The 15,991-nt window shown below is 45.6% G+C and overlaps 1 protein-coding gene across 3 annotated transcripts in view; it reads right to left on the bottom strand.

The window, feature by feature from the left end:
• Nucleotides 1-15,991, bottom strand: part of LOC8038206 — a 45,728-nt gene that overhangs the window by 27,616 nt on the left and 2,121 nt on the right. For 2 of the 3 annotated variants that reach the window (XM_029973543.4, XM_042286339.1), the window contains exons 2-10: nucleotides 13,767-14,017; nucleotides 11,972-12,185; nucleotides 10,058-10,200; nucleotides 8,849-9,173; nucleotides 7,971-8,140; nucleotides 4,825-4,986; nucleotides 4,032-4,280; nucleotides 2,931-3,066; nucleotides 1,975-2,111 (exon numbers count right to left, since the gene is read on the bottom strand). In XM_029973543.4, the coding sequence (XP_029829403.3) occupies nucleotides 1,975-2,111; nucleotides 2,931-3,066; nucleotides 4,032-4,280; nucleotides 4,825-4,986; nucleotides 7,971-8,140; nucleotides 8,849-9,173; nucleotides 10,058-10,200; nucleotides 11,972-12,185; nucleotides 13,767-14,017 (1,787 nt within the window). The remainder of the gene's footprint in view (nucleotides 1-1,974; nucleotides 2,112-2,930; nucleotides 3,067-4,031; nucleotides 4,281-4,824; nucleotides 4,987-7,970; nucleotides 8,141-8,848; nucleotides 9,174-10,057; nucleotides 10,201-11,971; nucleotides 12,186-13,766; nucleotides 14,018-15,991) is intronic. The other variant, XM_042286340.1, reaches the window with a different exon arrangement.

Below are 15,991 nucleotides of genomic sequence, written 5' to 3' on the forward strand. Positions count from 1 at the left end.
TCCGCGAGTCTCGAACTGTGTGACTCAGTCAGTCACCAATCCAAATGTTTTTCGCCGTCGAGCCGCCAAGCCAAACCGTGCCAAGACAAGCATGGCAGTACATGCGCACGTTATGGCTATAAGTGGGAAGTTGTGGAAGTGATCAACACTGAAATGGAGCGGCACACACAGCTAACACAGCTGGGGATGAGGAATTTCCCAGCCCTCGGAGATGTTTCATCCATCGGACACACTAATGTCAACAAGCACACCATCGCCTGTGGCCCGCCTTGGGACAGTAAAATCATAAAGTGGTTAAGCCTAGAAACGGTCGTGTTGCTCTCCGTGCAAAGTGAGCTTCGTAGGGTGATGTTTCTTTGGCAAAAAAAATGCCGAAGGTGCCAAAAAAAAGTTTGCCATTTCTGGAGCATGGTTACGGTGTTGCACCCACAACCAGCCGTGGGTGTGCTTCCGTCAGTGGAGACATGCCAATAAGTACCCTGCCATGTCAGGTAGGCACCAAAAATGACGTCTGCGCAAAGTATGTAAATGGACAAAATTTTACTGGCGTAAACCGCCCTTCCTCCCCCCCAGATATGCGTAAATGTTTTGGGAAATAAAGTGTTCATCACGCGAGTAAACACGGTAATTGTTAAGTTTCTTGGAGAATTTCACATAGACTAGAGCAAATTTACGCCATACCGAAGGAATGTTTTCATAGAAATCTTTTATTAGCATAATGTCTACTTTGATGCATCGCACAGACGAAAGGACACTTAAGTCGAAGCTAAGCTGATTTTCTCAGATTCAAAAAGTTTTATAGGAATTCTCGCTGCTACAGCGCATAGAGATCTCAAGCTAAGAAACCCTTCAAGTGTGTTTTATTTTATTTAACCTCCAGCAGGAACGAATTGTGCGAATATTCTAAATTTTGAGTAATACACTATTCAATTTTCGCTTTGAGATGAACTCCAATATTAATATTTTTCAAAGTGTTGATCGCGGCGGATTACCCTCGTTGAGTGCGCTTCCTATCGAGCACCGGTGCACTGCGGAGGAGCAGCACCCATGAAAGCGAGCTCCGCGGGTGTTGCTTCTCCACAGTGCACGGGTGCTCGAAAAGAAGCGAACTCAACGAGGCAACCCACCGCTATCAACACTTGAAAAAGTATGAGTCTCGCAATTGCGTGCTTGGAAGAAAATCACACTTTCAAAGCGGGATGGTGCACGCGCGCGCCAGGTGTGTTTAAAAAGAAGAAAAAACTTTGTGAATGTTGATACCTACATAGCAGTAAAATTGATTTAAACTGTGGCTGTTAAAAAGAATGAAGAGCATTATATGTTGGGCATCGAGATTTAAGAAAGACAATTTGCATATAGCAAGAACTGTAAATCTACTCAATTTGATATAGCTGGGCATCTCTAAAGGTTTATTTCTATGTAAAGTTCATCGTTTATGGTACTTGCCATCCCAAGGCATCAGACTTTCTGAGGTCACAGTCCATAAGTAAAGTAAGATTAAACTTAGCCTATAAATGGACAAGTCGAAGCTTAGAAAAATTTACAAATTCGGCAGATTTTTTTTTTCTTTAATGCAAGCACTCGTGTACACGCACGCAGAAAACTGCTACTACTGCACATCAGAAATTGTAGCAAAAGGCTTTGGAAAAATATATTAGATTAAAAATATTCAAACAAAAACCACTATTTGCTAACGAATTCGCCTCAAACTCAAAATCCACTATTCACACACAACTAAAAGTTGTACATAGGCAAATCGTCAGAATCATATCGCCAAAGTAAATTCATAATAAGAGTTTGCAAGCACTTGTATACACGCAAGCAGAAAAGCGCTACTACTGCACAAAAGTGACATGGAGCACTTCTGGTATGCGTTTCAATATGTAAGCACTAGGGAGTGAACACAGCCATGTCCACTGTGACACCTGCATCTAAGCCGACGACGACACTGGGACACAACATCAAAGGACTCGCCTCCCGTTGTGCTGCGTTGTTGGCGACCTGGCTTGTCTGACCCGGAAGGGATGTGAGCATCTCGACTGCGACGTGAAGTTCTTTCGGAACAATCGCTCCGAAAGCGTTGTTTTTCGGAACTTCGACACCTCCGGGTTCTGTAATACGGCGGATGTTGCCCCGCTTCAAGACATGAGCACACACGTTTATAACAACAGGAAAGAAAGCAAGGCACTGGCCTCCAACCTTTCTGCAATGCGGGGCGCAAGTTCGTTTGCTTCTTGCACAGGGGTTGCAATGACATCAGAATGCCAAGCTATTATTGGCCGATTGAAAAAAATTGTGGGTAGACCTCAAAGGCATCTGGCATTGAGATCTACTCACTATCCTTCCAATAAAAGCCAAGCAGAACTCCGTGTTGTTCTGACATCTCCTCAACCTCTATGCAAGAAGCAGACGACATGCTCTCAGCATAATGTCTGTCTGTCATGACTCTAATATCACATTGTCTCGATTGTATGAGTGTGAAGTGTTTGCGCATTTTAATAAGCATTAGAAGGGCACTAAAAGTTTCTTTAGATAATCTTTTTTTATGCTGCAAACTCAATTTATATGACCCAATAAGCACAGCCTTTCCCCCCATTAAAACGTGACCTCACGTTGCGACGATCCCGAGAAATGTTCTTAGAAAAGGGGTGCAATGCGACGTTTGGTTGTGTTTTTAATAAAGGAAAAGTCTATCCATGATTGTAATTTTTAGTTTTCTAGGATGCTTAGGCCACATAGCTCGCCCCTTTAAAAGTTTGTGATGCATTTTTCTGTCTTACTGCTTGGCTCTATTCCTAGAAATGAATGTGAGTAAAGTTCATGTTCAAAATATGCTTTGAAGCATTAGAAAAGTGATAAAATGAACAGCACCAGAGTTCTACAGTCAATTTCTTTCAAGAGTACGATCGACTTCTGAGGACAGTGCTGACCTGTCAGTTCCTGCTCAACAGGATCGGGCGGCCGTGGGTCATGACCGCCAGGAGGCGCCACGTTACCACCCTCGTAATCGTCCTCAAAGTCCGAATAGCCTTCGCCTTCGTAGTCTGAGCCGTCCTCGTAACGTTCCTGTAAAGAGGCAGCAAACTCGTAAATACAATGCTCCACAACTAGTAAAGTACCAGCCTTCACTGTCACTTCATATTCATGGCATGTCAAGACAGCAGAGTACCCCCAAAAAATGTTTGTAAAAGCCTCGGTTCCTTTTTTACCACGTGGACAAAAAGAGGACTGCTTTGCGTGCGAAATGCGGCATACACCCAGACGAGCCAAAAGTACAGTGCAACCCCCTTATAACGATAATGAGACAACCCAAAATTTCAATCGTTATACCCAATTATCGTTGTATCTGGACTAGAAACTGATTATTTCCAGTCTAGAAACTCTAGAAACTGATCGTTATAAGCGGTGCATCGTTATATGTGGTATCGTTATAAGTGGATTGCACTGTACCTTGAAGAGGTGCTTTTCCACACACGCACTGCTGTACTGAGGGAAAGCAATACCCCCAAATGTGTTGCTGCACGTGGTGCTTTGCCGCAGTGTGCCCTTGTTGTAGGGAAAGCCCACCTAACGAAGCTGGACTAGCGCACCTTGGATCATGGGTTCTCAAACTTCAAAATTCCCCCGACCGTCCCCGCCACAAAGCGAAGTGTTTGTCCAGTTTAAGAAGGATTTTTACTGGACCTGAGCCACCCACTGAGGCACAACTGTGAGCAACATACTCCCTAGTGTGCGTTATCCATTACGTCTTTAGGCTTCTGCACTGCTTCACTATATTAATGCCAAAACCGGGAGGGGTACTTCAGCTATCAGACAGGAGAGATAGACATTCCTTTGAGATTCGGAAAGTTTGAAAACACCTTCCTTACATCTTGAAACCGTTTGACATGAGTTTTCAGAAATACTTTTGAGCTTTCCAATTACTGCTGTTCAACTCAAATTCAAAACAAAACACTATGAGGCCTGCTCTGCCGGAGGCCTATTTCGAACACCTATTCTTCTCGTTGGATGGAGCGCCTTCGGGACCTCACCTCTTCGTCAACAACAAGGGCCTTTCGCGTCGTCCGGAGGTTGTACTTCCCAGCCGACTGCCGCTCCACTGACTTGAACCTGCGTGCTGCCGGCACTTCAGGCTCACGGTCGGTCACCTCTCCCTTGCGTTTGCGTCCCCTTTTGGCACCCCGGAACTGGTGCGCCATCTGTTGCGTCGTCTGCTGCGTCGTCTGCTGCGTCGTCTGTTGCGCCGTTCGTTGCGTCGTCTGTTGCGTCATCTGCTGCACCTGCCACAAGGTTAATATGCACAGTTACTTGGCAGCAATCGGATTAAAGAGGCACCTGTCGTACAAGTAATGCCTGGACAGAGTCCTATGCGGAGAACAACTCGTGCGCTTCTTGCGCAGCGGTTGCGGTGACGTCAGAACAACGCCGAGCTCCGATTGGATTTGACTGAAAGGATAGGAAAGGTAGACCTCGATGATAGATGCCCTTGAGGTCTACCCACCACTTTGTTCACGAAGCCAATTAGAGTTTGGCCTTCTGACAACATCGCTACCCCTGTGCAAGAAGCAGACGAACTTGCGCTCCGCGTAGCTTAGCATGCTATGAAAGCTATAGTTACTAAGAGGATGAGAACGACAAGGAGGTCCTTCAGCTTTCCCGCCTTCAGCACGAGCTTACTACTTTCGATATCGCTTCAGCATCTTGCGAGCCTTGAGCATGCATGCGCAGGCAGTGGACAGCGGAAGGTAACAAGCATGCGCTGGGGACCGGGAAACCGAAAGAAAGGTCCTGGCATTCTTGTCCTGTCAGTGACCGCACACTCACCACCTGCTGTGGTACTGTGTCTTGGTGGAAGTGTTGGAGCGAAAGTTGATCCAGGGTGGCCAATGTAACGGTTGGTTCGGACGTGGAATTGGAGACATCTCCCGTCAGGTGTACTTCGTCGTGCTCACCGAGAGCGGGCAGGTTCAGGTTCGGTGGGTAGGACTGCATAACAAACACAAAATTTGTTAAAAATATTATTTTTAGATGTTTTAAGGGGGGACACTACCCAAAAAAGTAAATTTTTGAGCCACTTGTCCGATTTAAATTATATTTACAGGGCTTGTTTCTGTTGATGTTGAGAATATTTCTGCCAATTTTTGTTAACCTGGGTGAAGTACAAAAAAAATTACAAACGTTCAAAGACGAAAGTGGGCGTGTCTGCTTAGGAAAACTATCGTTTCGAAATTACTTATAAATTTGTCGTTTTCATGTGTTACATTGCATTAGGACAGTTCAGAGCAGATAACTATGGAGCTATATTTCTATGTTATACCATCTTTCATGACAAAAAAGCCACATAAACACAAATACAGTTGTTTAGATTTCCGTCCTTTGTCCAAACTTTTACTTCTCGAGCATGAAAAATGACAAAAATAAAAAATACAAGCCCACAGTTATCTTCCCCTTAAAATTTCACCCCAGAAAAGCTCGTAAAAATGAATCCAAGTTGCGTAATAACAAAACGATAGTTTTCCTAAAGTGAAATTTATGCCAAAAAGTGGAATGAAGAAAAATGTGTTCAAAGTGCTCCAACCTCTACCTTTTCTTTAGCATCGGTGGACCGAAAACAATTTATAAAAAATTAACCATACAGTGTAAACTAATGAAACTTTCTGGGAATACTCTCTAGATGTTGGTGGATGTAAATATGACATTTTTCAAAATCAACTTTTTTTGCAGAAATTGTTTTTTTCTGGGTAGTGTCCCCCCTTAAAGAAAACCTAAAATACATGAACAAAAGAATGTATACAATGTCTGAAGTGTTCCAAAACCTGTTACAGTGTAGTGAATATTATAAGAGAGTCATTCTTGGAACTGCTACTTCAATGCAAAAGCTAAAACCTTCAAAGAACAGTGAAGACAGTCTCAAACCTGTAAAAGACTGGTTTTTAATTTGCACCGAACCTGAGCGCACTGAACGTCGTAACTTAATGAAACTTTTCTTGAATTTCACTTTATTTTAAAAGTTATAGGCAAATTAAAATCACAAAAACAAGCAAAAAATAATCTCCTTCATGACGTCCTTGGTCACTTGAGTGGCCGTGAACTAGAGGAGGGGTAGCGAGCTAAGCGAGCGCTCACGGCTGCCGCACTCCGTGTCGACGGCTCGAGAGGACACCATAAAGCATGTTCTGGATAGGCTGTGTGAAGCAGGCAGCCAGGGTGGCTCGCGTTGCATTTGCTGCGCAATTAAACACTAATTCGGCATAACCCTTCATTGCCCACAAATGATGGCAAACACGGGGTAAAGATCAGTTCAGAACGGGAGTCACTTCGCACGGCCATACCGCCAAAAGGCCAAACCGCAAGCCAAAGCTGCTCACCGAAGGCCTTCAGAACGCTCGGACCCGGTCGGATCCTCCAGTCCATACGACCGCAGCGCCGCCGCGTACATCCGGGACCTTTCTACGCTCGCGGCTCGTCGGTGCCTGATCCCACCACCCCTTTGTAGTGTGCGCCGCCTTTTCCACCGCTTGGAGGCGGGTATGTCGACGGGTAACATCTTGTTCCGTACTTTCTAAAGTGCATTTGTTTCTTTTCTGATCTAAAATACTGAAAAAAGACTACTTTCATAAATAATTGAAATGGTTTGCACCACTTATATTTTGTATTTCGACTAAAAAGAAGCTCTTAGAGGCTCTGACCAGTAGTGAGCCCAGGACCAAAGACGTCGCATATCGCGCACTTTCGGCACCGCGCGTCGCCCCCGTAGGTGGAGGTTGTTTCCGCGTAGTCCGGTTAAAATATAACTCACTGATATTTAGTGACTCTTCATGCCTGCTGGTTTACCCAAACCGTAAGAGACACGGAAACCGCAAAAAACGTAGACGCTTAAATATGTTTGCAGGGTCCCTTTAAACCTTTGAAACTTCAAGACGAATGTCTTAAAAATGAAGCGCCCCAAACAACCCGCACAACATGGTAAAAGAAATTCTTAGCATCCATTTTCCGTTTGTCTAAATATTAGAAAGAGTGCAGCTCTAACACTAAAATGAAATGACTGCTGGAGAAAGTTGTTTGACAGCAACAAGCAGAGACCAGTTTGTTTTTCTGGCCAAAGCCCTTCTTAGACCTATGTGGAGTGCAAGTTCATCTGCTTCTTCCACAGGAGTCGCGATGATGTCAGTACGCCGAGCTATTATTGGGCGACTGAAAACAAAATAGTGAGCAGACCTCAAGGCACCTAGCATTGAGGTCTACCAATAGCCTTCCAATCAAAGCCAATCAAAACTCGGTGTCATACTGACATCAACACCACCCCTGCACAAGAAGTAGATGACTTGCTCTCTGCCTAGGTTTGGGTACACAAAAGTGTACCCAAACTATCTCTTAGTCCCACTTCAAAAATGGACCATGCCCGCAATTCAATACTCATCCACAATCATTTCTAGGGTGTGTCCTCAGCGACGTCCCACACTGTCGGGCCTGCCTCATTGATTGCTGAAGCTCCAGCCAAATAAAGGCTTTTGACAGCACTTTTGAGGAGATACTACCAACAAAAAGTGACTTTTAATTAAAGACTGAAGACCACTAACTGTAAATAGAACATTAACCCTAAAAAAAACGATAAACAAAACGAGGATAAAGAAAAAAATATTTTTAGGTGCTTGTAACAAAATTAACAACCCAAAAAGCTTTTGACAGAATATTTTTGTTGCGAGAAAACTTTAGAGTTGGGAACATTTCCAAACCATGCTTCTATTTCGAGTTTTTCGGCCTCAAACTAGGAGTGTGTTTCAGAATCGCTGAAATAAAACTCGTAACAAATATTAAACTTTTTTTTTTCATGGAAATTTTTTTTTTGTGAATACTGCGTCTTATTCTGGCCCTTCAAAAAATGTCTTGGAGGGTTTGTGTCGCTCGTCCATCTATAAAAGTTTAAAAGGATCAAACAAAACGTCAAAGAACATGGAGGAGGGGCTCACTGTAATCTCGTGGATGGTGCCGTCTTCCAGCTGGATGAGTAACCGTGTCCCCTCCTTTTCTTCGAGGAGAGCTCCCAGCTGTGATTCTTCAATGGGGGCCTCTGCGGGTACTGCTGGCACTTCACCACCTCGCTCCAAGGCCGCATCTGGGTCGGCAACCTGCTGGGTGTCTGGAAGACCGTAGCAAAAACGAGCCGATTCGAGTGCAGCAGCGGACTGTCTAAAAGGCGACAGTAGTTCGAGTTATGCAAGGGTACCTTTTTGGTAGGAGTGTGTGAATATTCAAAACTCCAAATGACTTGCTAATAGCGTTCGCTGTTCGATTTAACTTATGGAGTACTTCTACCATTCGAAGTATTCAAATTCTTTTAATATTCAAAAATTACAAATGCCCCCGGAATTCTACAATTTCTCAAGTCATGCTTCAGTGCTTTCACTAATGCTCTGGTGTCAAGTTTCACTGCTTTGCACCGGCGTGCTAGGAGAAACGGCTAATGTGTCCGAGCATCTCGGTTGCTTCAAAGGCCTCGGAAATTTTTCTCACTATGGTAGGTCAACTTCTCTTGCCATATTGAAATAACATCGGCCTACACCAATACCACCTAGGTGACAAGGCCTGCGAATAATGTCCTTGTTAGTGGATTCCCAACCTGCGGCAGGTGGGCTGAAGTTCAACAAAACTTGCCACAAAGCTGCCATTGCGTCCGTCTCTGTGTCCGTCTCTGCGTCGCCGCGTGCTAGCGTAGCGCTCGTTGTGAGACGCTGCATGACGCGCTGGCGGCGTTGCATCGATATGCTAGTGACGACGTCAAGGGGGTTAAGGTGGAGGCCGTGTCTTCCAGGTGGTATTGCGTCAACTCAGGGACGGCCGCACAAACCTTCTCCGATCTCCACGGCCTCCTCGTCCTCTTCCTCGATGGCGCCCGCGGGAGAAGAGCTCCTCCGGGGAGGCGCAAAGGGCCGACTCCAGCCCTGTCCCCTGGGGCGACCCCTTCCCCTCCGGGCGCCCCTGCCTCCCCCGCGCTGCCTTCCCGCCAGCTCCCTCAGGTAGACCGGGCGGTAGTGGTCTTGCAGGTGGCGTGCAAACACCACACTGTCCCGGTACAGACGGCCACACTGGGAGCAGGTCCACTGCTGCCGGTCGTAGCATGCCACCGTGCCGTCCGCAGTGTCTGGCGCGGAGGATTCATCGCTGTGGTTTGCCTGGAAAAGGAGAGTATAGGTCACTCCAGTCAGTGCGTTTACGTGGGTAGCGGCAGCACAATGCATGTGCGAAATCTTGCATCAAGGATAATGTAGTAGAGATGCAGGACTGTGTCAAGGAGTACATAGCAGAGAAGCAGGAGAGTGTCAAGGGTAATATAGTAGAGAAGCAGGACTGTGTCAAGGATAACAACAGAAAAGCAGGATTGTGCCAATGATTACATAGAAGAAACACAGGATAGTGTCAAGGAAAACATAGCAGAAAAGCAGAACCATGTCAAGGATAACATAGAAGGGAAGCAGCACCATGTCAAGGTTAAGATAGCAGAAAAGCAGGACCCTATCAAGGATATTGTAGTAGGGAAGCAGGACCCTCTGTCTAAAACAAGACTCAGATTGTAAACTAGAGGTAGGACTCATCTGGGATGACCCAAGAGCTTGAGGTCAAGCTGCATGACATGCTACCACACCCATCCAATTTACCCGTAAGTCCCTGTTTACCTCCAGGTGCATTATCATATGCTCCAGGAGAATAAAAATAGAAAAAGGGTTCTTAGGTGAAGGAAGACCAAACTGCTCTATCACTAAGCCAGAGCGCAGAGAGGAAAAGCAAAAGTAACATAACTGATGCAATCGAATTCCCTGAGGGAGGTCATAGGATTTGTATTGACCTGAAACCCATGAAGGGTTGAGAACTTTTCCACAGTTCCCCAGCGACGTTTCGAGGGCAATGTCGAAAAGGTACAAGTGCTTGGAGCATATGCTGTTCCATAACTTCTGTGGTATGGTACTTGGACACCAGCTTGCAGGAAATTCTCGCAAGCAGACAGCCGGTAGTGACAAATAATAACCAACACTAGAATGAAGCAAGGAGGTGCGATTACCTGAGGGATGATGGTGACCGTAGTGTTCCGGGGAGCAGAAGCACTCCTTGGTGGTCGCCCCCTTTTCCTTTTCACGGGTGGTCCGCCGGGTTGCTCCGCCACTGGAGGAGGCGGTGGTGGTGCTGGTTCTTCAGCAGGCCCAGCTGGAATCAAAACAAGAGAAGGATGTGCATTTTAGAGCGCAGCTCTTAGGCGCCCGTTCCCGGCTTGAGCGGCGTCGCCGTCGGCGTCGGCGTAACCGCGAGTAACCCTCGTGAGGGTTACGAGGGTTACAAGGGTTACTCTCAAGAGGGTTACCCTCGTAACCCTAGTAACCCTCACGAGGGTTACGAGGGTTAGTTACCCTCAAAAGGGTTGCCCTCACGAGGGTCACGAGAGTTACCTTCACGAGGGTCACGAGAGTTACCCTCACGAGGGTTACTAGGGTTACCCTCACGAGTGTCACGATGGCTACCTAGGTCACGTGACCCCCCGAGGTCACATGACCCCCGTTGATGTCATTGCCACTGATGACGTCATCAGTGACGTCACAGATGACGTCACTGGCATCCGCATCGTCATCGTCATCATCACTGATGACGTCATTAGTAGGGGTGTCGCGAACCGGCCGAGGTTCGAGTTCGACCTAGTTCGACTTTTTCGAACTTTTCGTGGAAATTTCGACGAACCTTGTATTGAGGTTCGACTCGTGTGCGCATGCGCGACAGGCTGGCCAGTTGGCTTCGTATTGGATGGTAATGGCTAATGGATGAATTAAGGACACCGCTGGTTGGTTATTTCAGTTAATACAGTACAAAAAAAATTAAGTTATTAACGTCTTTAGTGATTAGAAGTGGTTTCTTTTAATTCCAACTGTTTATAAAATAAAATAACCATTTGCATAAAAATTAATTCTCCAAACCTAGACATGCGTCTATCAAGGTCTGGCCACACTGTCCGCAAAGTCGAACCGGTCGAATCTGGTGAAAAGTTTCGAAGGTTCGTCGAACCGATTCGACCGAGTCGAACCCCGAAAGTTCGACCTAAAAATCCGGTTCGACAAAAGTTCGCAACACCCCTAGTCATTAGTGACATCACCGGCATCCGCATCGTCATCGTCACTGATGACGTCATCAGTGACGTCGCTGATGACGTCATCAGCATTGTCATGTGACCCCCAAGGTCACGTGACCCCCCCGCCACCCGAGGTCACTCGACCCACCCCCCAGTGCCCTTCCCTCCTCCTCCTCCTCAAGAGCTGCGCTCTAATTCTGCGTTACAGGGAGTTGTAAACGGCTTTCATTTTTTTTACGCCAACCCACTAGGCAATAGGATGCCCTCAAGATGTCTTCTAGATCTCCTAGTATGATCAGACAATCTACTTGGAATGGTGGAAAGATACTCTGAAGACATCCAAATGGAAAGTGCTGAAGTTTCGTCTTTAGAAAGACGAGACTTCAGCAAATTTCTACATGTGTAACATATTCTAAAGTGTCGGTAAAGGCATCACACAAATACAGATCAACCACGTGCCAGTCGTACACCAACGGGAGCTCCACAAGATACCCCGACGTAGTCCGAAACATTCACAAGATTACTCCAACAAATCACGGTTGGATCAGAGCAACATGTCTGTCAGGGATATGCCCTTAAGATGTCTACGATGGGTACTTTCCAGATAAGCTCCAGCGATGGTTTGATGAGAAATATATGGGATGTCCAAGTCTAAGGCACATTCACAAGATGACATCATGAAATATGATAATGGGATTGAGACATTCTAAATGTGTAGGAATGTCCTTGAGCATTCATAATAATCATCCAGATATAAAGTACACTGTGGCAATATTAGGAGGCAATACTCAGTTACAGACATCTTTAGGATGCCGGTGGTTCATTGGACATTGGAGAAGGTGTTAGAAAACGTGTCCGCACCCATCTTGCGTCCGTAGGGCGGTGCGTAGCCGACTAGGAGCACGTCCCCACAATCAATGGGCTTCTGAACGCTGAAGTAGATGTCCTGTCCAAGCTGGTAGGCAATCAGGTTCTGCAGAGAAGCCTCGGGTGCAGGCTCCACAAAGCACATCCAGTTGCACTGGTATTCGTCAGACGTGTCCAGGCACGTTGCACGCCCCTTGGTAGGAAACACCTGGGAGCGATGGATTTCGTGGTGAGACGTTGTCCATGAAAATGAGAATAGCAATTGACCTACTGCTCAATTACCCAAGCATCAAAAAGAATGTTGAAAATGTAGGTCTATGCGCTGCGCATGCTCACCTTCCTCGTAAAAAAGATTTGAAGTAAATAACTGAAATAAGGCACTGACGAACACGTATGCAAGACATCATTGGTTTTAGGTTTTTGCTTTAAAACAGCCACTGCCGCAGACGCCAGAACAAGTGGTGAATTCCCAGCATTCTCCTTGATGCTTGGGTAATTCAGCAAAAGGTCTATAGGAAGAATAAAAAAATGAGACATTTACAATTCTCTGTAATGCAAAATTAGAGTGCACCTCTTGAGAAGGAGGAGGGGAGGGTGCAGAGGGGAAGGTATGCCTCTCCTCTCCCTCTATACCCTCCCCTTCTCCTCTCCTCCCTGCCTCCCATTTAGCGGAAAATTTTCGCTAGATTTCCTGCTAAATTTAGCGGGAAATATTGAAAAACTTTTCCCGCTAAATTTAGTAGGAAACTTTCCCTGCTAAATTTAGCGGGTTAAGTTTCCCGCTAAACTTAGCGGGGAAACTGTGACGTCTGATAATGCAATGTGCGCAGTTGCGCCGACGCCGACGGCGATGCCGCTTAACCCGGAAACGGGCGCCTAAGAGCTGCGCTTTAAAAAACTGAAACTGAAGCAAAGACGAAATGAAGTTTGCAAGTTTACCCTCCGGTAAAACTTGACTTCATGCGGTACTAACCAAACACCAGAAAAAGTTTTTTCAAAATAAAGTTAGACCCAATGCGGAGAGCAAGTCATCTGCTTCTTGCGCAGGGGTTGTGGTGACATCTGAACGACCTCGCGATTTGATTGGCTTTGATTGGAAGGATAGTGGGTAGACTTCAATGCCTTGAGGTCTACCCACAATAGGAGCTCGGCCTTCTGACATCACTGCAATCCGTGTGCAAGAAGCAGATGAACTTGTGCTCTGCATTTCCATTCAGGAAGAAGCAAATGACTGCTATGCGAAGCGAAAGTTTGTCTGCTTCTTGTGCAAGGGTTGCAGTGAAGTCAGAACGCCGAGCTCCTATTGGCACGATCGTAAAGATAGTGGGTAGACCTCAAGGCTGCTAGCATTGAGGTCTACCCACTATCCTTACAATCAGAGCCCATCAGAACTCAGCATTTTGACGTCATGCACCGCAACCCCTGCGTAAGAAACAGACAAACTTGCACTCCACATTCAAGTTCCGCAACAAAATTCCAATTTTTGGTTGCAAAATATTTTTTTGTGGCAATTTAAACAAAAAATAGTTACCAGATAGATTTTTTCTTTTTTTACTTTTAAACAAGGATACAACCCAAAAACTTCTGAATCAAGGAATCGACAGGGAAAACTCAATTCTATTCTTCACAAGCTCATACGATCATCACAGTGTGGCTCACGCTCAGGCACCCCACCAGTCAAATTACCTCCCTGCAGAGAAAGCAGGTACCCATATTGCAAGCATGACCGAGTTTGCTTTGCCCAAAGAATACTAACGTCCACACACCGAGACACTTTTGGCAGCCCCACCTTGAGCCTGAAACGGGGCGCACCCTTGAAGGCGCGGTAGCGGGGGGCCTCCACAGGGCCGAACTGCGTCCCCACGGGGATGGCCTCGCGGGCGGTGACCCGGGGGCTGCCATCAGGGGCCTCATCCAAGGCCAGGTTGGGGGGCAGCGAGAGGCGGGCACGAGACGGCACACACTTGTCGTCCACCTTTTGCGCCAGGCCCAGGAGAGGACAGCCAGACGTGGCGTGGGCTTCCCCGCAGACGTTGCATTCTGCGCGGGGGGTCGGAGTGAATTGGGGATGTGCACCACGACACGAACCATGACGGAAGGAAAGAGAAGTGTTGAAACAAGGCCTGAAAAGAGGGTCCCTATCGTTCCGCCGAAACTCATTCCATGAACACACGTTTCAATGACCGTAATGTTCTGTCGACACTAAAGTTTAATCATGGCTAACGTTTTGTCGACACTAATGCTTCATCAACACTGATGTTTCATTGCCACTAAAGTTTCATCAACATGAACGTTTCATTAACACTCGTCACGCAAACTGCAGGCTGTAGGAAAATTTTTTTCCGTATGTAACACTGGAATACATCAGACTGACAGACGTAGCTTATTACAGAAAAAAGCTAATCTGAGCTGTTGATGAAACAATTTGTTGATGTAACTATCTGTCGATGAAACAATCTGTCAATATGAAACATTGTTTGATGAAACGTCATTTGATGAGCTGATTGCCACCACTGAAAAAGGGCTGAAGTTCCACTTGGGCTTTGCGCATCACGGCACTGTCAGGTCGGGCCACACGCGCAAATGGTGTTGTGCGCTGCGTGGCCTTTGCGTGAGTGCAGTCACGTGAGCCTTGCAGCCTAGAAGACGCGCACACAAATGAGGACAGTTTCTCGAGCTCCCGTTATGCTGCGCCACCTCATGGAGTTTATCGGTAACGGGAGAAAACCTTTGGCACACTTGCTTCGTGGAAAAACGGCACCGTTCGAACACCTCTTCTTTTACTGTGGCGTGAGCGGTGCTGTTTCTGCCTTTTTTCTACACTAACGCTTAGGGAATTTTTTTTTTTTTTTATCGTTTCAGTGTTGTTTATGTTGTTTGGTACTGCTGTTTTCACTTTTTTGCAGCACATGAAGATACTGTTCTTTTTGTGTTTTTTTTTTTTATTGTTTCTACCTGTTTGAGAGCACAATTAAAAGGAAATTCTTTTTTTTCTTGCTGTCACTGCTGTTTATGTTGTTTTTGCCCATGACAGCACTAACAGAGAGAAAATTCTGTTAGTGCTGTTCATGTAATTGTAAAAGTTTTTTTTTTTTAGCTTGGTGTATGTAGCCTGTTTGACAGTAATGATGGAGAGAAATTCTTTTTGTCAGTGCTATTTTATAATGTTTTCGGCTGACAACACAGATATATTCTTTTCTCAGTATCGTTCATATTGTTTATGCTTGCTTGAAAGCACTAGTGGAGAAAGATTATTGTTTGGATGGGGGGGAGGGGGGGTCAGTGTTGTCCATATTGTTTTCGCCTGTTTGAAAACACCTACAGAAAGTAATTTTTTTTTTTTTTTTGTCAGTGCTGTGCACATTGTTTGTCAGTGTTGTTCTTATTGTTGACTGATGTTGGAGTTTGGGCTAGTTGGTATGCAGACATAATAACAGTGGTGTAACAAACAGTGGTGTAATGAACATGTGATATGTCTGTGTTTCTTCCATGGTCTATTTTGGGTGACTTGTATGTTATTTATACTAAATGCCAACACGAATAAACTTCAGTTGATCAGTACTGCATCCTGTCGGTTACCTTTTACTTTGTCCTCGTCTTTGCACTGTTTTTATTGTCTATTGTTGACACTTGTTTCATGGCACGGAGAGAGAATTACTTTTCTGTTCCTGTTGTTTTTGCTTGCTTGACAGCACTAATCGAAATTATTTTTTGTTTATTTTTGTCTGTTGTTTGTGTAGTTTGCCAACACTGTTCATATTGTTTTTGTATGTTTGTCACCGCTTTTATGGAAACTGTTTGTATAGCCCAGTTATTTGTATATTATCTTTGTTAAAGTTTGTATGAAGGAGATCTTTAGTCAAATGACATTTCTCCGCTTCTTTTGTTTCCCTCCCCTTCTGCGTGGGAGGGGAACAATAAAGTTGGGTCGAGAAACTTGAGTCAAGGCGCACAAAATAGCAAGGTCTTTATGGGGCTTCTTGTTTCCGCATAAACTCGGATATAAGCACAGAA

Source organism: Ixodes scapularis, unplaced genomic scaffold (genome assembly GCF_016920785.2).
Source record: "Ixodes scapularis isolate PalLabHiFi unplaced genomic scaffold, ASM1692078v2 PGA_scaffold7__128_contigs__length_106722199, whole genome shotgun sequence".
Lineage (NCBI taxonomy): Eukaryota > Metazoa > Arthropoda > Arachnida > Ixodida > Ixodidae > Ixodes > Ixodes scapularis.